This window comes from Maylandia zebra, linkage group LG18 (genome assembly GCF_041146795.1).
Source record: "Maylandia zebra isolate NMK-2024a linkage group LG18, Mzebra_GT3a, whole genome shotgun sequence".
NCBI lineage: Eukaryota > Metazoa > Chordata > Actinopteri > Cichliformes > Cichlidae > Maylandia > Maylandia zebra.
Window position 1 is genome coordinate 25,996,710 of NC_135184.1, and position 23,201 is coordinate 26,019,910.

A 23,201-nucleotide genomic window follows, 5' to 3' on the forward strand; every position below is an offset into this window, starting at 1 on the left:
TACTGCAGGGATTCTCAATAAGGGATATTTACTTTTTTCTTAAAGTACTGCTTTACATTACTCAACTACTCCTGTGAGAAAGCAGTTCATTAGATTACGTATTGCATACTTTCACATTACTCCATAACAAGACTGAAATGCATTGTTACATATTTACAAGTTAACAATAGAAGTTTTTATTGACAACACCACAAATCCCTGTACCTAGCCTAATGAGAGCGTACATACCAGCTTTCTCTTGGTATTTAGATTTGAACACAAAGCCAACAACAAAAACCAGCCCAAAGAGACTTCAAAACGATCTCCACTGTGATTCTACTGTAGAAACAGAAAAGGAGGATTCAAGCCTGACGGCTCATCACTGCCTTTCTTACCTGTTAAAGAGCTTTGGCTGCTGGGCTGCTGTAAGAATAGACTGAGCTTTAATGTCACTCTGGATTCTTCACTAGCTTTGTGTTAGCATGCTGTTTGTGTAGATGTCTGTGAAGAGCTGAAATTGTGTTTGTAGCATAATGCAGTTGTTTATCTAGCGCAGTTTACACTTTACCATCATGCTCAAAAAAAATAAAATGCAATAAAAGTAAAAGTAATGTTCTCATCTCCACTCCACAAAAGATTATAGTCCGCTCCAACATTGTCCTCCAACTGATATCAAAACAACAAAGTCAAAACAATTTTGATGTAAAATAGATGTTTTTTGTTTTTTTTTACATATAGATTTTAATAATCACTGTATGTGTGATAACATTCATACAAAATTTTATTCAGATTGGCCAGTTTGTTAAGGAAGAAGTATTCATAAAGACGTATATACATAAATACGCTATGACCATGATAATAAAGACAATAGAACATGCATAATATTGGAATATTAATACAGAAGATCAAGATCGTTTAGTTTGTTTTACAGTTTTAGTTTTTTGTATTAAATCTGTGTCAGTCAAGACCTACTTTTTCATGACCTTTCAAAGATTTAAAAGTAAAAGTTTTTAATCAGCACTATGTATTTTCAGTTACATTTTGCTCCCAACAGCTCAGCTAGCAGGGCTGCAAATATATTTCTAAATCTCTCAGTGCACATGCGATAATTGGATATTTTAAACGATAAATTGAAGATTTGAAACCCCTTCAGCACCACTGAGCATCCAAAGTTAAACAGATTCACCAAGTGCAAACAAATTCTGCTACCATCACTGATCATATAAGACTTTCGGAGCCGATTAAGCGGATTCTGAACAAAACCAAAATGTGTTTAGGTGCTGCTTTAGAGCTGTTCTTACACTGTTTGAGTGCCCAAAAATCCCCTTTCACCAGGTCCAGGATCTTTATTTCTCATAATTAGTTATTATTAATCTCTGGCTCTCTTCCACTGCTTGTCTTTTGTTCTGTCTCACTTCCCTCACCCCCAACCAGGCAGATAGCTCGCTCTCACTGACCCTGGTTTGCTGGAGGTTTCTTCCTGTTAATAGAGAGATCTTCCTTCCCATTGTCGCCAAGTGCTTGCTCATCAGGGGTCGTCTGATTGTTGGCGTCTGATTGAACTGAATTGGATCGAATTTAAACAATTGCTGTTAGTTTATTGAGTTCATCTATTTTGCGCGACAACCACAGGGGCTAAGCCACATAGCCTGCTAAACTTACCTAGCTAAGCACCTGATGTGAAGCTTACTTAACCTGACTCTTAACGGTTTACGTTTAAAGGCTCTGGTTTCTGTTTAGACTGCATTATTATTGAATTATTGACATGAACCTACATGGACTAACTGGTGAATCATTTAATAGAAACTTAGTGAGCTGGGATACTGCAGCCCTGTCTGGACCCCACTGGGAGAAAATTAAAAATAGCTCATTCTAGTACTCACATATCAACTCATATTAACTTCACTGCACTTGTAGCATCCTATTTGGTTGTCCAAAAGGTTCACAAAGAAAGTATTAATCACATGGAGCTGCATCTAATAGTGTGATCAAATATCTGAAAAGCAGAGAGCATGTGAGGTTTGTCTTGTGCCACACTATGACTCGGAAAATAGATGCTTTGAGGGGCAAACTCACATTTGATTGGATATTCTGTGTAAGTTGTGAGAAATACTTTCGACACAAACTTCCATTTTGTGATTGTTATGTTATACTTTTGAGCATGCTCACAAGGAACACGCTTCTTCTTTTCCAACTCTTGTATTTACTGAGCTATAAGCAGGCAAATTGTACCTCCAAAACAGACTAAGCTGGAACCTCCTCAGTCAGCTCCCGCATGTTCCGCTATTAGTAGAAATTTACGAAGTGCATAGCGTGCCGCTGACTGGAAAAAGTAAATCTTGCAGAGGCATCCTACTAATTGAGTCATCCACATGCTGAATTATGTATTAAGTAGAATCTAGCCCTCACCAGAGAAAGCTTTCCCTGATCAACATTACATTAAGCAGTAACTCTGGAGAGGCTCCGCAAGAAAGCTGGACTGTAGCCTCAACTCTCAGCATGTGAAGATTTATGTGCATTTACTCCCAAAGCATTTTTCTGAGTATGTCTGTCAACTGGGATCTACTGCAAGGCACTGGAACCAGTCTGGAGTTCTGTGTTTTCATCTTCTGTGTGTTTGCAGTTGTGCTAAATGTCAGCTTGGGTAGCCTGCCTGGTGCATGAATATGATTTTTTTTTATTTTACAGTTATCTTTCCGCTTGATGTCTTTATTTAAATTCAACATTTCTTGGACAGTATGAAGCAAACAGACAAATCCTGCATTCCTCACAGCCGTCTCACTGTCCCTGGAGTGAAACTGAACTGGGTAACACTGAGATAAAGCCTTCACAAAAGACCATTTAACACATCTAAAGGGGCTTGTACTGACAAAGTTTCTTCACAATTACGTTCTGCTAATTGGAATCTAGACAGGTTTTCAATTTGGCCAAACGGCGGCTATTTTGTCTCGTATCAGTGCTCATTGTGTGTCTCTTTTGTCCTCACCTATTGGCCCTCAGTCAACCTACGTTTTCAGGCAGTAACGATAACACGGACACTTTGACTCCCATCTTGTACCCTATATCATGTCCTGATTGTTTCTCCGGATGAGAGGGTTGCCCCATCGTTGTTAAAACTGTGGTTGTTCAGTTATTATGTGTGTGGCATTACAGGAAAGGGCAGTCACTGAGATATTTCCCTGGTGAGCCACTGTGACCCATGTGAACTAGCCAGCAGTGTGAGTTTGTGTATGTGTGTGTCTTTGAGTCACCTTGCTGCAGTGAACCTTAATTCTCTAAGCAGAGCTGACAGGTTTGAGTCATCTCTTAAGTTTAAAGTTATGAATATCTATGAGAAAGCTAAGAGGACATTAAGCTGTATAGAAAGTGATGGACACGGTCACAGGTATTTGTGTGTCAACAGATAAAAATATATAAAGCTTTTGCATGCTAACATAAAACCTGGAAGACTTTATTCTCATCTCTTTTCTTATTTTTTCCCTTTTTTTCCCCTCTTTTCCTACACTCAAAATAATTTCCTTACCTTTCACACTTCATTTCACCTTTTTCCTCCAACACACTCAGACTCATCTCACACACACTTACACGCATGCACGCACACACACACATGCGGTCCACACTTATCAGTTGTAATGCTAACGTGAGTAGAGCGACCAGTCATTTCTTCCCACTACATCTGAGCCGTTGGTTGCCGCTGGCAACAATCTCCCATCATCAAAGCTGCCAGAAGAAGTTAAGTGGGTTATGCTGCCAGCCTCTGACTACCAGAATGGTAGTCAGAGGAAAGCTTCTCCCAGCAAAGGAATTAAAAAGTAGTGGTAGCATGTAGCTGAGTGCCACCAGTATAGTATAAAGTCCTCAGTGACTTGATGACTCCGAAACAATAAAAAATAAAAACAAAAAATCTCAGTCTGATAGAACAGGATACGTTTAGACCTCAAAGGGTTCAGGGACATTTCACCCCCAAATCAAACGTATATATATTTTGTCTCTGGCCTGTAGTGCTGTTTATCCATCTAAATTGTTTTGGTGTGAGTTTGTACACTTTTGGAGATATAGTCTGTAAATGTGTTTGCTTTCCCTTCAATGTAATAGAGCAAAATCAAACATGCTTTGTAGTACTAAAGTGAGGTAAACATATCTGCATCACTCAGCAGTGATGCCTCTTTCAAGAAGCGTCTGACCCGGGTGCTTAAAAAAGAGAGCAATTTCACTGAAATGCACCCAAAACGGTGCCACTGTTCATCTATGCGTAACAAGAACGTCGTGTTTGTGTCAAGTAAACAAAAAAGGCTAGTGTGCTCCCACTGCTGGTTCCAAGCCTAGCTAAATGGGAGGGTTGCATCATAGAGGGAGTCTGGTATAAAACTCTATGCCAAGCCAATATTTTATTGTTAGCCTCATCAATGCCTCAATATTCTAATTAGGAGAACAAAACAATTCAACTTGCAAAAAAGCTGAGATAAAGCTCCTTGAAGTGAATGCAGTTAATATTGTATACCTGGAGGCACCACTTTGACAGCATTGTCAAAGGACAGTTCTATTTATTTTGCTCTAATGTAGCAGAGCAGGCCATCCACCAATCTGGATCCATCCCTGGCTGCCCCAGTCCACCTGCCAAAGTATCGTTGGGCAAGATATTAAACTCTGAAATGTCCTGACACCCGATGGATCTATTTGGTGTATTGATCCTGTTTGTGTGTGTGTGTGTGTGTGTGTGTGTGTGTGTAGAAAGCATTTTGAGTGCTATAGTTGAGTAGAAATGTGCTATAAGTACTAGTTGTACTTGGCCTGTCATTTAAATGACCTTACCATGAGATGTATAACCAAACAAAATGCTGCAAATTCATTTTTTAATGATCTTTTCTGCTTTTACTTGTATAAAAAGAAAATCGTATAATAAATCTTACTAAACGTCCACTGGGTGAAGTGCTTGTTCCCTCTGTGATTTATTTATCATTTAAAACCCACTGCCTTGTACAATATCATCAGCAGATGGTCTGTGGGCTCAAAGTTGCTCAGAAATCTTGAAATTCTGTCCCAACTGGAATTCAACCAGGGCACTGATGTAAAGTGCTAATGGCCTTCCCCCTGTGTAATAACGCACTTGTTCATTGAATCTCTTTAATTATTTAGTGCCAAATTAGTATAGAGTGTGGGCAGAGGCATACCGGGGAAAGCAGACACATGAGAATCAGATGCAGAGTCTTTAATATTAATAACTATAAACCCTGTCGCTGAACTGAATCCATGACACTTATGTTCACATCAGTTGCTTTTTCCCAAGCTTCTGAGGCAGTCGTGTTCATATCAGTGAATTAATTAACAGTGATGTTAGCAGAGAAAAGAAGAGATAGTAATTGTAACATATGGTGTGATTACGTAGGATAGTAAGTAAGACACTGTCTTGCATCCAGTGTTTTTGCTAGCTTAAGATGTGTTCACCCAGTTTAACTGAGAAGCAGTGGTTTCATGATGTTTCATGATGTATATTAAGATGTTTAATTTCTGCTCTTTTATGCTATAAGCTTCTTTTCATGCTGTTTTATTGCATTGTTTAACTGTTCAGCTGATCACTACCTTTCACAGCAGTGATACTTTTGATGCAGAAATGCTGCAGTTTAATCTGAAGCTATTTAAAAACTTCCCCCTGCTTTGATCAGTAATAGTTTAAAATAGCATGTATGCTTGATACTCAAAAAATACACGGTGTCTGCTGCAGGTCAGTGACAATATGCTACAGCTTTACAATTTGCTGATTCTGTGTAAAATGTAGCAAAACAGCAATCCTTTCCAGTAACCAGCTGCAGCAGCCAAAGGCACTGGCGTTAAAGCTGAACTCCCTGTGGTTTGTGTAAATATCAAATCCTTCCTCTCCTCTGAGCACCTATGGGTGAACAGCGGGTTCCCTGGCTTTCTTCGCATCCAGAGTGCTTTCAGTTAGACATGACTAGATACAGAAAAAATACCCTGGAAAAGGTAGGAGAGAAAGCCTCTCACCATTTTCCTAATCACCGTTATCCTTCCCAGCTTTCTCTTTGTCTCTGTTATGTTATTGACTTTTAGCCAGTCTGGGAAACTATTTCTGTGTCTGTGCCCATCTGCTTGAAATGACTTTAAGCCAATAAGTCTTCGGTCTTACTTGCTCTCAATGCTCTGCAGCTGTAGCAAGACCTGAAACTTTTATATTTACTTATTTGACTAAAAGTGTACAGTTCTCTGGTTATGAAAGCATTGCATTTTAGTGTAGTTTTATGTTGTGTGAAGGCAGTCTGCAAAAGATTAAAAGCAACGGCCTTCAAACAGATTCCTCAGATTTCCTTTTCAGCAGCTAGAGAAGACAGGGTAACGGTTTCTGCTGCACAAACTGCAATCTGATAATAAATGCTACACCGTCCCTGCTTCACTGTCATGAGAACCAAGCGTGCAGTCCCTCGTGTGAGTTTTGCTGTCTCTGTTGGTCCTCAGATGCCAAGGCCTGTCCCAGCGGTGAGTTCATGTGTGCCAACCGCAAATGTTTAGCCACCGTCTACGTGTGCGATGGTGATGATGACTGCGGCGATGGCAGCGATGAGCTGAAGTGCACCTCCCCTCTGACTTGTGGGCCCAACCACCTCCGCTGTAACACCTCCGAGTGCGTGCCGCTCATGTGGAGCTGTGACGGCGACCCCGACTGCTCCGACAGTTCAGACGAGGGGCCTGAGCGCTGCGGAGGTGATGGAGCCCCATACCTGCCCAACCGCAGAGCTAACTGCACCAGTGGGGAGTTTCGCTGTGCCAATGGCGAGTGTGTGCGACTGACCTGGAAGTGCGATGGAGATCCTGACTGCAAAGACAAATCTGATGAGTCAGACTGCCGTGAGTGTCTTGTTCTGCTTCCTTTCTTTCTATGTGTTTGCTTGTCTCCCAACAACTGTAATCTCCTACATATGTAACCTTTTTCTCTTTTTAATGTTGCAGTAGCTTATATATGTTCTCTGCTGCGTATAACTATGTCGATTCAAGGCTGTCTTCTCAGCTTACAGTGATAACAGAAAACGCTGCACTGTCTGAAAGTCTTTTGGCACATATAAAATATGTAGCAAGGTTGAGAGAGATTACATGTAAGCGTGAAAGGAATAAACTACGTATAACATCCCAGCTAGCATACAGAAATGCTTATGTGCGCCTTTGATGTTCACTGTTAAACCCACAATGCAATATACATTCATATTCATAGTTTGTTAATTACAGATAATTAAGGAGAAAAAAGAGCTACATCTATTGCAGAAATATAAGCATGCAAAATGGAAGCATATTTTGCGCTTATTCTCAGATGAGAAGTGACATAATAGTGCTGAATTCCAGATGAAAGTTGGAGATAGTGGCCGAACCCCTGGAGTGCAGAATCTGGTGGTGAAGCAGAGTTAGCAGATGGCTGATGGAGACATTAGTTGAGACACGTTGGAGAACCCGGATGAGATCGAGCGCCAAGAGATGGGGAGAGTGAGAGATGAGAGTGAATTAAAAAACAGGGCCTAGCAGCTGATTGGCTTGGAGAACACATGCAGGAAGACCACTGGACAAGAGCAGCCACATTAAATTTGATAATGTGAATGTCCCATGCTGTGTAACATAGAGGAATAGACACTCAAAAGGTCTAATTCAAAAAGTGTTCATGCAGAAATCTCTCTTTCAGAATCACATGTTTACATAAATAACGGCCACTTATAATCAGCCGTCATCTTCAAAGCAACTTTGAAGACTGACTCCATCTTATTGCTGTCTTGCTGGATCAAGACAGTAATAAGATGGAGTCAATCTGCTATCAGTTTGTGATTGAATAGGGTCAAGTTGGCAATTACATACAATCTGTGTGGGATAAATTGCAAATCTGCTGCCGTCTGTTCCAGATCTGTTGTCATCTTATACACAGAAATTCACTTTAGCTACTTACATGTGTCAGTCTAGCCAGAAACTCATAGATTAGTGAATTCAGTAATTCTTATGTTTCTAGCGAGTTTTTCACAGATTTTTTAAACATTTGTGTTTTCTGGGTTTTTTTGACAAGTTTTACATATTTTAATAAGCAGCCTGTTTCTCTACTAGTTTTCACCAATTCAAAGGCCAAAACAGAAGAAGAAACAAAGTTAATCTTGCACACAGTTGGGATTGTACCTCAGGCTTAAATACTTAGCATATCAAAACCGCATTCATTACAAATGCTTTCATCCTTGTTGGATGAAACATGTCCCATTTATGCATGTCTTTTCAATAATTGTAGTAAGTTTCTTATCTTGGGACTGACAGTTTAGTCGGTCCTTGTCCTGCACCTGCTTCCTTCCTTTTCCATTAACCTTGATGTCAACCTTTTTCTGCTTTCTGTAGAAAAAGGAAACCTGGTGGTCATCAGGTCACTGGCTGTTTCACAGCTCATGCAGCATCCACCTCAGTTACTGCAGCCCAAATCTTACTTGTGTCCAGCTGTCGCTTCTAAGTAAAGAAAATTGAAAGCAGTACTTTTTCTGTCTTCTTTCCCAAACATGATTGCTTCGCTTTATTTTCTCATGAAATTATTCTTTTTTTGCTTTAGGCTTTTGTACTTTCACAGCTTTAACTTCAGACGTTTCACTCCATGATACATCTCAAGGTGCATTTGCTAGCTAATAAAGAAATAAGGGCATTCCAGTTTGCAGAAAACAGAAAGCACATACCGAGCAATTTTAAATGACTCTGACTCACTAACATACTCCTGCTGGTATAGTTAATGATGATGAATCCAGCAGTAATATTGAATGTGGACCTATCTGGGGTACACGGTAATAGCATTTCTACACCCACATTAGTGAATGAGACACAATCTGAGAGAGCGGTGAGGAACTCTAAAAACCCATTAAAACATAAAATAACTCAGAACAAGCATGATGTTTCCACTTCGGGAAATTGTAATTGCCAGCCTCTACCCATTTCTTGATTTCTTGAATTACCTCATTTTATGTTAATACACAATATTAAAGTATATAGGTTTATTGTATACTATTAAATCAGTGGTAAAGCAGTGCTATACATTACAAAATAATACTACATTATCAAAGTCTGTATAAGCAGAAGTATTTTATCCAGCTTAAGGCAACCGTTAGAATCTTGGGTACAACTGCAGCCTTTCCAATTGCTATTCAGTTTTCATATATATTCTCAGAGGTTATGGATGGATTTGATTATTTTTTAAGTTTGGTTGATTCTGAATAAACTCTAGTAGTTTTGCAAATATTCTATTCACTAGGTGGGCACTTTTTATTAAACATGTTGCACGTCTTCAGATGAATCCAGAAACTGTGAAGTTGTTAAATTAACGTTATATTTTGTTTTTGTTTATTTGCTTTGAGATGGTGGAATAGATAATCTTCAACAGCAATATTTCTTCTCTCCTCTGAGGTGACGCTCTATCATTTAGCAGATTTCTTCTCTGCTGGGAGTTGATATTGAGTTTTTTCCTCCTAAATGTGTCAGGTAAAGAATGTGTTTCTGTTGATAAACACTGTGTGAAGATGGGGCCTTGTGATAAGACAGGTTTTCCTATTAGCTGGTCATGGATGGGGGAGCCCTGAAGCTCCTGTCTCACTAAGCCAGAGTGTGAAGCCCAGATAGTCCCACTATTCATTATCAAGATGTGCGGTGCACACATCAAACGCACAGCTCTCACTCTGTGGTCTGTCATATAAGCTGCACTTACAGGAGATTGATGTTTTATTAGCCAACAGAATATCTGCATTAGAGGGGAGGAAGGCTGGGGGTGGTTAGGGACACAACCTCATCTTTGTCCACAAGTTCCCGTGCTACACATTTAAACTCATATGTTCACCACCTTTGGTGTATTCGCACACCCTTATGTCTGTACGAGGATTTCTTTGCCTAAAAAATGGAATTTTCTTCCAGCTTGTCAGCAGAGGACAAATGCTCCTGCTGTGATTCATCAGTTTTACACTGTTGCTTCTGCTCTCTTATGAATATACATGCACATGTATCTATACCAGTATGCACCACCAGTTTATTGCTCACTCAAATCTCTAGATTTGCCTGAGAGATGCACAGAAACATGGATGATCATATCTATGTGCATACATGTCTGGACATGCGTGTCCAGACTACAGCATCCCTGGCTCCATTAGGCTCGTTGTGTCCTGTTCGTCTTGTGATAACACTTAATCATATCCCTCTGTCACATATATTGCTTTTTAGTGCGGTTTAGAGGGAGTTATATGAGCATACCGGGCACTGTTGATGAAAAGCTTGTCTGTGCTTGGGATATTAATAAAATTTGGTGTGGCTTCTTGGAGCCTCCATCTTTGTGTTACTATATTGAAAATCATTCATCACACGCCCTCAGGTTGACTGTCTCTGTCCTCGGCAGTGCCTTACACACACTGTGAATTAATAGAAGTGCAGTATATGCCATTTCTCAATATTTTTCAGTGTTTCAAGAAAAGTTTTTAAAGCAATTCCTCTTCTTTATGGGACACAAATGTGGAGAGAAACCGAGTGATTAAAATGCCACAGCTGGTCTTGGATTGGATTCGACCACATGATTTTATGCTCCTCTTGAAGTCATTAAAATCAAATTTAAAATTTCGATCTCTTGCCTGTTACAGCTCTGTTGACGTGTCGTCCTGATGAATTCCAGTGCGGTGATGGTTCCTGCATACACGGCACCAAGCAGTGTAACAAGGTCCACGACTGTCCTGACCACAGCGATGAATCTGGATGCGTTAACGGTGGGTTCACCTGTCACTGTGTTTGGCAGTGAGTGTCTGTCCTCCTCCATGTCTGCTCCTCCGTCTTCTTCCCTCATGCATCTGTCTCAGTCTCTGCCTTTTGCACGTCTGCCTATGTGAAATACCTTTCAACACGAGCAGTTTTATAAGCCCACCAGGATTTTTTTTGGCTAAAAGACCTGCAATATTTGTGTAGTTTTACTGAGTCAAGACTTGCTTCTACTGTAAATTATTTATTCTGTAATAATGCTGTAAATATTTTTCACCTCATTCTCAAGTATCATTAGTAATCTGATTACATTGAAGCCAGTGAAGCCTGAATCACAGCCAATAGTCTAATCCTTAAGAATCACAACTATTAATGTCATATAAAAGTACTTTTTAAAAAATAAATTGTGTTCAAAAAAGTCCAATTCAAAGATGATTAGAAAGATGGACATGTGGACTACAGTTTGGCATTAGCTTTTGTGCTAACGCTGTGCTTTGCTTTGATAAGTTAACTTGACTGACTTTCCTGATTAAACAGTCAGATAGACACTGGGCAGACAGAGGCAGGTGAAACTTTATAAAACTCACTCCTAGAAACATCAGAACCCTTCAAAAACAAAGACTGACACTCTAAACATCCCCTTAAAAGGCACAATGTTTATACAGACATGTAAACTATTTGGACTGATTTCATGAGACTCCTGCTTGCATAAATAAGATTTACAAAAATGAACACAAAAGCAAATTAAACGTATTTCACCAGAATGCTATTGAACTATTTACAGTATTTTTATAGAGGGAAAGTAACGGAGGTGGGGTAAGGGTTAGGGCTGGGAAACAAGTGGCAGAATGAGGAGGGAGTGGGTAAGGTAGGAAGGGGGAAAGGTGGTAAGGATTTAGGATGAAACCTAACCCATTCTTTTTTGCCCCTCTTAAATTGTGCCATCTTTTCAGTTTCTCAGACATTGTCTCCCTGCATTGTCCTTTACCTTGTCTTCACCCTTTATTGTTATCTGTTCTTTATCCTCCTTTCTTTGATTGTCTTTGCCCTCTTCTTCTGACTCTTTGTAAATGTAGAAAAGGAAACACTATAAATTACATTCTACTAAACTGCAAAACAGTCTGAAACAAGCTGTTAGGATCAAACATGGTTTATTGTGACGTAAAATGAGGGCGCATACCTGAAGCTGCTTGTTGAGGATTTTGAGCTTCTCTTCTCTGTCCTTTGCTGCTGCTGCCTTCTTTCTTCAGTTTCTTACTTATTGTTGATTTCATTTTACAGCTTTTGCACTCCCCCCCTCCCCTATACTTTTATAATAAAATTCACTGGATCATAACACTTTCCATCCTGGAACTTCCTGTTTCTAGACCAGTCTGTATCTATTATTAAAACGCTATCCTTTGTCATTTTTTGAAGGCTATAGTGGTGAAATAAGTAAAAATGTAATTCTTCGTAAATCTTATGCTTAGTCTGGATCAAATGAGGCTGCTGTTAATTTTTACAGTCCAAATTGGCATTGTTATAAGGCTGTTATTTACTCATTAATAAAAAGTTTTGATGGGGTGAAATTAAAAAAGTAAAATTTTGCCCCTCAGCAATAAAAAAGCTGGTGTCCACCCAAGTTTGTGAGCACGATCATTAAAGAACAAGGCGGTCGCCAGTATTTTACATTTCATGGACTGGTGAGGGGAGCATGTTAGAGATTATTTTCCCCCCAAATGTTTTAAACCTAGAGTAACAAATCTGTTTTAGAAATATTTGTCAAAAAAATGTAACAAGTAAAAATATAAATAACCCCTCCCCCCAAATACTCAGATACAGAAGTACAGTTGCAGAAAAATTCAAAAAGTACTTTAACTTTACTTCACATCTCCGGCTTTAAGCCATAATCATCAACATTTAAACAAAGTCTTAAAATAATTCACTTCATATGTAATGAATACAGATCTAATTTATAGACATACACTAATACAATTAGCATGTTTTCCTAGCTTGCCATACTTATGGAACCAACCATAAGTGGGGATTTGAGGAACTGCAGTTTTTGGTACTTCCACTTTTTCTTCATTTTTCAGCCCTCCAGGTCACTGTTTGCTCACAGCACATCAACTTTTACTCACTTTTCTATTTCATTTTTTTCCTTCATTTCACTATGAAGTCCATTCCAAGTTGTTCCTTTCCATATCAGACTTCTGTGACTGGCTTCAAATTTTGGAGATGAGCTAAGAGCAAATTTCCTCTGGCCTTGTAACCTTGAACTCTGCACATAAATCATTCTGACTAGAAAACAGAGAACAACACAGTGAGGAAAGGTACAGTATTTGGCTATTCAGCAGCTTTTCCTCCATATGCAGACCACAGTGTGAAAAATTGGCTGTCATTTCATGGAAAGAAATATCCTTCAAAGAAACTTGCATGAGTATGAATCATTTGCTATAATGGCAGCTGGTGTTACATTGTGTGGATCCAACCCAGTGCTTATTGTGGACGAATTTCTTTACCGCTCCCTCATCTGACTGTGTTGCATAATTTAAAAACGTAGTGCAAAATTAAACTGCAGGAAATTAAACTCTGGCACTGTGAAACAGGACCAAATTTAAAATGTAGGTATTATAATATTTTTTTTTAAACTTTTTTTATGTGGGGCATAATATGAATATTTGCTGCGTCTGGTTTCAAATGAGTCTTCAGTAATTCAGCGACTGGAAATATTTAATTTGACTTCACACTTGTTGATGCACAAGGCTCTGAATGAGTATGCAAATGAAATAAAGTTTCATGAAGTGTCTAGTGTGGATTGTGATCTGTTTTTGGTTTTTTCCTGTTCCAGCCACGAAATGTGAAGGACCCCTCAAGTTTCTATGTAAGAATGGAGAATGTATTGACAGCTCCAAGGTGTGTGACTCAGTGAAGGACTGCAAGGATCGATCAGACGAGCCCAAAAAAGAATGCGGTAAGATGGCTACGACGAGCTTGCTTAGAAAAATTGAATTTATTACTTCTCTCTGCTTGAATATGAAATGGTTTTCTTTGATTACTAGCAGTATCAAATGAGGGAACATTCAGCTCCCAAAATAACAGAGCTGTCTGTTACCGTTTGTGTGCCATCGTTTGAGCCCCGTGCAGTGACAGAGCATGTACATATCTGTTGTAAATGGATTCAAGCAGTTAATCTAGCTGCATAATCATGTTTGCCATAACAAAGTGCAACTACCTCCCTCCTATTACCTTGCATTTCAAAGCATGCAGAGGCACAGTCAAATTAGAGGCAGCCTTCGATGATCAGAACAAGAGCCTGCATGTACTAATTACCATCAAACTGCAGAAAGTCCATCTGCTTTATGGTAATCTCTCTTCCTTTCTCTACCTTCATCTCTTAACCAAAGGTGTAATTGCAATGAATAAATAAAAAGCAGTGTTTGGAGAGGTAGGGATTGGAAGTGCTGATACAGTCTGATTTTACCTCCTGGGCCACTGTCCTGCGTATGTTTTAAGTTAATCTCAAAAGACAAAAGAGTATAAAAACGAGTCATGAAATGTCTTGGTTGGTTTTGTTGCTTAACGATACAGTAACACAATCTCTGGTCAAATAAATACAAATTTTCTTTGTGACATACAACACATAGTGAACATGCAGTGAAATGCTTGTGTCCTGAACTGCAGACAGGCTGCAGACGTGGCCGCGCCACTCTAGGGCTGGTTTTTAGCAAGGGGGGGGCTAGCCAGGAACCTTACTAGATACTGGGCAGGTGCGCTGCTACTCGCTCCAGAGGTGTGTAGTCTTACCACTACACTATCCAGCTGCTATGTAATGTCAGTAATGCAAACCCTGAAAATGGTAGCAGCGTGTCAGCCATCCTCTCTCATAAAGAGAAGGCTGTTCCTGTTTTTAATATGAACTTGTTTTATTTAGCCTGAATTTTCTTGTATATTTTCCACAGTAGTCCTGTCTCACATTGTCTTGCATTCTTGTGAAAACATAAGAAAATTCAGTAGCTTGTAGAACCACCTTCAGCACCAATAACTGGAAGTAATCGTTTTCTGTGTGCTTTTCAAGTCTCTCACATCATCGCCGACAAATTTGGCAGAGGAGAGAAGTTCATGGTTGACTAAATGACTTTAAGATGCCCAGGTTCTGTGTTTGTGCTGATATTCTGTGATTGGTTTTCTGCAAACATGGTGCTGTGTATTATGGCCAAACATCTCCACTTTGGTCTCATCTGACCATAGGATATTGTTCCAGATGTTTTGTAAAGGGGGAGTTAATAGGGGAACTTAGATTACATTGGCTTTGGTGAAAACTTTTCACATGACTGTAGCATACAGCAGGAAATAGTCCTTTTGACCTAAATTGGCTGTTACTGCCATTTACCCAATCACACTCTTTACGCCTATGCCTTTAAAGACTTGTATCTGTCACACCCATGCTCACACACCAATGGATGGATCAGGGGCAGCGTGGGGTCTAGTATCTTACCAATGTCACTTCAACATGAATAGGGCCAGAGATTAAACCCCTGACCCTAGACAACCCTCTCTGCTTCTGGAGACAAAGCCATTCCCAGTTCATTTGTATTAATAGAGCTGCCTAGAAGTGAATGCACCTGACCATTAGCTATGCTATTCACACATTAGTGCAGTTATAGTGTAATTTGGTTTGGGCAGCTGGGAGGGTAAAGATCAGTAAATGTCTGATCCAACTGCATGAAGTGAAAATGGCTTTAGAGTCAAGGCAAATGATTAATATAGGAATATTGTGATCTGTTGTTTAAAAATAATGTGGAACACTGGGATAGCTGGGTGGCCAGTGGTCCTTTGCCCCTCTTTACTTCCCGTTCCCTTGGACTTAAACTAGAGACTATAAGAACTGAAGGTGATGCTTGAATTAAAATAAAAAAGTAGTTATTTTTCTTCTTTTTTTTGACATGAGAGAGTTAAAGGCAGATTTACTCTCATGAAATTATATTTCCTCCGAGAAACTTAAACTTTAGACTGAAGAGTGACAGCTGACCGAACAGACTGACCTTTGCCACAGACGGAAATTACATGAGTGAAGCAAATATTCCAGAGAGTTGTGTCCTCACTTTTCTCTCTCCTCTTCCTTATCTACCTCCACCTTTCTCCCTCTCTCCTTCAACTGAGGTCTTGTTGTCAGCTCATTAAAAGCATGTCCACACATACCTACTTCATCACTCCGCGCTCTCGACCATTTACTCCCAACATGTAGGCCAACTGGCACAGACAGAAAACAAATAGAGATACACCCCGCTGCACTCAAACACACGTTATTACTCGATGTTCAGAGCGATTGCATTTGCCGCATCAGCCTTACTTCGGGGAGAATAAAGACAATACATTTCCACGCTCAATCAAATCTATTCTGCATCTTCCCCAACTCATTAGAAATAATGACATATTACCACATTACTGACCCATTACTCAGCACACATTCATCTCCTAACACTGCTCCATCACATTCTCTTAGAGGAATGGCTGAAAATAGGGAGTACAAACTGAGCTACCAGGGAGAGCGAGTGAGAAGAGAAACAAGGTGGGGGAAAGGAAAGACGTCATGTTTGTCTTCTGGAAAAAGTGACCTCTAAATTCTGCCTGAGATGGTCAGAGAAAAGCTGACAGGGCCTCTCTCTTCTTTGTTACCCACCCTGCCCCTCTCAAAGAAACAGGAATGGGTGAGACCTCAAATGCAGCTTCATTTGGTCTTTTCCTCTGTCTGCTGGCAATTCAGAAGTGACAGAATGAGAGTAGTTGCCACTGTGAGTGGCAGATTGCTGTCACCCATCCAGCTGAGGGGAATTGAATGCAGCCGGTTGCAGTTCTTAAAGTCTGCTGGCAGTCACACAAAGAGAGCATTTCTCCACAAAGTTTACCTTCAGTCAGTCTTTGAATAGATAACCATTTCTGACTTTTATTACAACAGAAAAATTTCGACTTGACAGTGTACAAAGGTCTTACACAACTTGATACCCCTGTGTTGTATAGATAATCACTACAGCTCCCAGACATCACTTTCAGATATTTTATTGCAAGTCAGGGTGATGCTTGCAGTGATAAATTTTTCAAGCAACTCAGCACTAGGGCTGGGCCATATCATACCATTCATGGTAATACCGGTATAATGTTGGGCAACGATAAGAAAATGAAATATCGCGATAGAATACGGGTAAAACGCGCATGCGCAGTGCCTTTGTTTTCATACGCACATGGTGGAAAAAGCATGGCAGCGACAGAGAATGAGAAGGGCGAAAGCGGATCGTTGAATGAAACGATGAACCAGAACTGGTGTGTAAAAATGCTGCAACTTCAGTGGTGTGGAACTGGTTTAGCTTTCGTCCGTCAGATACACAACAAAGCCCTATTTTTGGTAGAGTATGCTAGCAGGCCGTCGTTATTACCGTGTTTTTTGGAAATACTGCACACTTAAAATCAATCCTTTGATTTTTCTGAAAATCGACAGTGCCCCTTATAATCCCGTGTGCCTTACGTATGAATTCTGGTGTTTACTGACCTCGAAACGATTTTATGTCGTACACGGCGCTTGAAAATCTGTCAAATGTTTCAGTACGACTTTGCTAAGCTACGAACCCGCACCGCTTGATGGATTGTCGGAGCATTACGGCTATTGTAGGCAGGAGCCTCGCGGGGTGATACGTGCTGTGCCTCAACATAATATTACTGTATTGTGTGTGTATATCCTCTTTTTAAGTTTTGTGGATATTATACATGGTTATGCTGAGGATATGTCGGCCAATTTCCACTGGAAACGCCTTTTGGTTAAACTGTCAGCAAATAATTTGCATTTGCACTGTTACATTTTTATATAACTTTAATGCAGATAAAAAAACAGCTGCTTGTTTAAGTGAAAATACGTTGATGGTTTGTTTTGTACTAATAAAGTTGTGGAGTCGTAACGTTTTTTGTCTAGTGTCAATTATATTGTCAGTTATATCGTTATCGCAAATTTTCAAATGTATATCGTGATAAATATTTTTGGTCATATCGCCCTGCTCCACTCAGCACTAAAGAGCATTTCAAAGTGTTTTAGCTCTTTATTTTGATGTTTTCCTGTAGCTTCCGTGTTTTGGTTCATTCTCACTGCTCACATACGATTTTTGGCTGCTGCATACAGCTGTTTTCAGCCACAATGTATCTAAGAACAAAACCAAACACGACCTACACTATCTGTCCAAAAACAAATACCAGAGAGATGGCAATCATGGCTAGCTGCTGAACAGATTATGAAGATTATGAACAAGTCAACAGACTGACAGACGCATATACCAAGAGGGTGATGCAGACAGTATTTATATAGGAGTAGAGAGCAGAGTGGACACACCTGAGAGCACAGTTGAACAGAATCTTAAGTAATGAAACATGGAAAGCAAAACTGAACATACACACATACACACACGCGACCATGACTGTCAAGATTAAACAGGACCTAACACACCCACATTGAGACCCACATTAAGGCGCGTGGACACAGGAACGGGAGCTAAAACGACACGGTGACACATGTTGAAACACAGGAAACAGGACTGAAGACAAATGAACTTCCTATGACAGTGAAAGCAGACAAGCATGGAGAGACCAGACACCGTGACACGACTGGGGAGACAAAAAGGGTAATGAAACACAGAGAAAAGACTGACTTCCATACGAGACGCTGATGACAACACAGAGATGAGACTTGGATGGATTGGACACGAAAGCGAACTAACATAATCAAACAAGAACCAGAAATAAAAAAAAAACCCTCAGAGACACTAGAGAATACTAAACTCGAGACTAACCAATACAGAGCTTGATTGTGAATGTTTCTTAAATCCAAAGGAATGAAAAGAGTCCAGAACAAAATCTCAAAACACACACAAAACTGCATTCATCCATTTAAGATGCGCTCAGTTAACAGATTTTTATCAAATCTAGCATGAATAAAAGAGCTATATAAATAATTAATGTATGTTCAGCAGTCAAATGATACAAAACTGCTACCTGCAGATTTATTCAATAAATTTCTAGACGAGGTTAAGTACCTGAACCTGAAGTGTCAGTCAGTGATGTTTGCTTTCTTCTTGCTATGAGGTTAAAATATTTTATGCTTCACAATTACGTCTAACTACTTCTGTCTAATTTACTGTGTGCCCACCTTGTCTGTGCCAGCTGCTTTGACCTAGTTTTAAAAGAGAGCGTGTTGTTTGTTGTGTTTTCACATTTTATTTTTCAGCTTCTGTCATTTTTAGGATCCTGCCGATGCAGGCAGCGCACCTGTTTAATTTAGATGTGCTCCCTCCCTCCTGTGATAGACCCTTGTGGGACGTCTTAAAATCCCAGTTCACAGCTTTAATCCCCTCTTCACACATATTTCACATCCCTGCAGATGGACCTGATTCTCAAGCTTTATAAGCCTGCCGTGTGTGATGCCTGCGTGTCGCTTTGATTCCTCTTCTGCTTTTGAGAACATCTGATAAGAATTCAAAAAAGATGGAAAAGAGTCGAGTACAGAAGCTGAGATATCATAGAGATTACTGCCACCCGTGTGCCACACATACTTATTTATCTTTTAAAAACATGACAAGTCATTATGCTACAGGGTAATAGTTGAGCAGGAAAAGTCCTTTCCTAAATGAGATGAGAAACTATGACCTACTGCCTGACCTTCCTCTTAAATGAACGGCTGCTTTTGACACCTGTCTCCTTTTCTTTGTCTTCTAGGACTGAATGAGTGTATGATCAATAATGGCGGGTGCTCCCATGTCTGCGTGGACCGACCAATTGGCTTTGAGTGTCGGTGCCCTACCGGCTACCGGCTGCTAGACAAAAAGACTTGTGGAGGTAAATAGAGAAATATAAAGTGTTTTTCAGAAACAGAGTGGCAGGCTGGCTGCTGACCAAGCCAGTATAAATCTGTTTGTGCATTTGTGTAGTGTACCGCTTTGGGCAGCTTGCAGCTCTCATGCTGTCCATCTCTGTTCCCTGCCCATCGCTCCCACAGGGGAGGTTGTGCAGTCTTACTCCTGTCACACATGCTTATAGTATGTCCTTCACACCCTTCCTATCATTTTAGCAGCTCGCCATCACACCCAGAGAAGAATCAGGTCAAAAGACGTCAGCAGGGATCCACCCTGCCTCCCTGTTGACTCCTTTCTTCCCTAAAACTGCAAAAATTCCAGCCATAAAATGTACATTTTTACCTCCCTGTTGTAGTCATGTCATTGAAAAGAATTTCTATATTTACATTTCCTGAATTTAGTTTCCACTCTCATCTGTCACAGCTCACAAGGGATTATTAGTGATTTGCTGTCACTGTCTGACTGTTTTTGTCTCTCAGCTGATTGATAATCCTCTCATCCCTATAGATATCGATGAGTGTGAGAACCCGGATGCCTGTAGCCAGATCTGCATAAACTACAAAGGGGATTTTAAATGCGAGTGCTACGAAGGATACGAGATGGACCCGGTCACTAAGACCTGCAAAGCAGAAGGTGAGTTACAGTAAGAAAAGAGGAATTAAGTTAACCCTGTCTATTTGAACCTGTGCCTCAGGTAAACAGCACATTTTCTCAGATACTGAAATGCGTCAACACTGCACCGCACTCTCTTCTGTACTACATTGTTAACCCCTCCTCTTGTCATAACCAGGAAACATCTTTTAACTGTTATATTCTTATTATTTCTCTGCAGGTGTTTGTGCACTTGACATAACAGTACACATAAAACAAAAATCACATCACCAAGGCAACCGCTCTGTTTTTCTCAGACCGAATTTGTCCTCTGGGTCCTGTCCCATTAGACCACTTCACGAGTGACAGACTGATGTTTAGCGATGCTGAACACTTATAATTAGGTATAGCAACTCTTCAGGGGTACCTGGCTGAGTCACGGTGGAGGCTAATTACACCAATTTAATCCAGCCTCCCGCTCAGCTTGTTGATAACAGTTGTTTGACTAGTGGAGAACAAAGTCAGCTGATGTCATTTGACCTCCAACTATGGCTCAAAGCTGTTAGCAAGAGGATTGCATGCAGAGGCCATTTTATGTTTACACTTCATTTCCCTGCAGAGTTTTATTATTTAATTGGCAGGAAAGAGCCAGTCAAATGAAATGTGTTGGTTCTGTCCCTGTGGCTGTCAAATGCTGCTATTTAATTTTCCTCAATTAAGCTAAGCTAATATCAAAGCTCAGCATTTGCATGTGTGTGTTTGCGTGTGTGTCGTGTCTGCCCACTTGCCTCTGTTAACGCTTGTGTACTTTTCTCTGCATGGCTGCCCAGTGCGTTAGCTATCAGTTTATCATTGCCATGAGAGAAGTGTTTCTGGCTGTGTGTCAGAAGCCAAATTGCAGCAAATGCAGCAGTTGAGTCACTTGGTTTTGAGGCAATGAAAATGACGTCTGGCTGTGACAGCCCATGAACCCAGCAGGGGAGAGGGGTTGGAAATGCTGTCATTGTAATCGCCATTTTTTTGAGAACGCTTGGTCCTAAACGTCACTGTCATGATTCAGAGTTTAGGCTGGAAGACGGAGGAAAGGGCAAAAAGAGAAGACGTGCGGGACTGCGATACTACAATGAGGCTACAACACAGACTGTCAAAAGGGAAACTGAGGCAAGCGAGCCATTAATGAGAGAATTTCATATCTGCCCCAAGAGATAATTGCCTGCAGCTGCCATCCTATTACCATGCAGTGTCACAAAGAGATTGGCTCAGTATAGATGTTACTAGACAAAAGGTGGGCTTTAGTTATAGCCAGGCAGCTAAAACCGTCCCTACAGGCGCGTTTTGTTAGTCTTTTTTACCCACTCGACTTTTCCTGGCCAGAATTATGAGGAAATAGTTTAAGACCTCTGTTTATATATGGTTCTGATTTAAGTGCATCCTGGGTGACCTTATCCAAAACAGACAGCTCGAAAAATAGGTGTGAAAATAAACAAGGACACTCTCAGAGGAAGTGCGAAAACCAGTGCATGATAATAGCTAATAACAAATTTACCAATCACAGTGTGTACTTCAGATGAAAGCAAGAAATCTTTTATCTCCTTGAATAACAAAATTACTTCATAGCGTCCTGCAAGAGTTATCCACATAGCGGGCTACATTAATACATTCCAGAGGACAGGTGAATTGTAAATGATCTGGAGCTTTCTATAGCACCATATCCAGGTTAACATGAAATGTGTGATGCGAGCCATGAGGTCACACATTTTCACCAGCACATCTTGTTCTAGGAATTTGCTTTCTGACTAAAGACTCGACTAATCAGGCTCAGCTGTGATTTGTGTTTGGTCCTGATTAGCATGGTAGCAGGGTACACTAAGATGTGAGCATTAAATATTGCACCCTCCAACCACTCAAACATATATATTAAATTACAAACATTTTGCATTTACCTAATGGACTCATTGCTTTTGTTGTGCTTACCTCAAAGGCCCATTCTGAGCAACCTTGATGAAATTAACATCCAGCTTGAAGCCTGACCAACTGCTGACATCTCTGTAGACATTTTTTGTCTTGTTAGTAGCGGTCACACTTTTTGTGCTGATGAAATCAAATAACCCTGGGAATAGAAAATGTAATAACTAGTGATTACGTTAAATGCTTTGAGATGCATTCCAGATAAGATCTGCATCTCTCAGCTGTGCATGTAATTAATATTTATATAAAATGCAGGTGTACATGGCAAGGTATTTGGAAGTGAAGCCTATCATTATTCTGTTGCATATGAGTAAAATTCACTGAGTAGCAGATGGTTATTTTTCTATATTTGCAAGCCTGGAAAAGGGTAAGAATATATCTTATTCAAATTAGTGTATGTTTGCCTATGTCTGTTTTGTTGCATTGCCGGTGCAAAAGCCGTCAGCTTGCTGTTTAAAGAGGTGCAGCCAGATGCAAAGGTAACTCTGATATATATTTATATTTGCAAGGCGAAGATAATAAGGAGCGTACAACTTAATGATGTACAACACACTGATCAATACACCAACTATTCAGCTGTTTTTAATGAACAATTATTGTGCCTTCACTCTTGTTAGAAGAGAATATTGAGTAGTATCGTGCAAACTTGATGCTGTTTATCTTTGTGAAAAAAGATTATATTTAGAGTATTGACTTTAGTCTCTCCAGCATCACATTATCTTCCAGTGCTTTTAACACTGCGGTGAAGCCGGATTGTTATTACTGTAGAGCAATGTCTAAATCATTCCCTGACATGCAGCATTTCCCATCTGGGTCAGCAGTTCTCAAGTCCAAGTGCATTTTGATGCTGTGCTGAACACACTGTCCAGCTTATTGTTGTTTTATTGTTGTCTTCTTCTTCTTCTTCACATCTTTCCCCTTTGTGGGTTAAATTATTGACACAAGAGCACAGCCACTGCTTCTTCCAGTCCAGACGATATACTTTTCCCACTGGATAAAGGTTAAGTTGATTTAAAGCAGTGCACTTGCTGTCTAATCTGAAGCATATTAATG

At 40.1% G+C, this 23,201-nt stretch overlaps 1 protein-coding gene across 3 annotated transcripts in view; it reads left to right on the forward strand.

The window, feature by feature from the left end:
• Positions 1 to 23,201, forward strand: part of LOC101480547 (low-density lipoprotein receptor-related protein 8) — an 84,637-nt gene that overhangs the window by 45,836 nt on the left and 15,600 nt on the right. For all 3 annotated transcript variants that reach the window (XM_023155227.3, XM_014413564.3, XM_014413565.3), the window contains exons 5-9: positions 6,448 to 6,837; positions 10,608 to 10,730; positions 13,550 to 13,672; positions 19,453 to 19,572; positions 20,097 to 20,222. In XM_023155227.3, the coding sequence (XP_023010995.1) occupies positions 6,448 to 6,837; positions 10,608 to 10,730; positions 13,550 to 13,672; positions 19,453 to 19,572; positions 20,097 to 20,222 (882 nt within the window). The remainder of the gene's footprint in view (positions 1 to 6,447; positions 6,838 to 10,607; positions 10,731 to 13,549; positions 13,673 to 19,452; positions 19,573 to 20,096; positions 20,223 to 23,201) is intronic.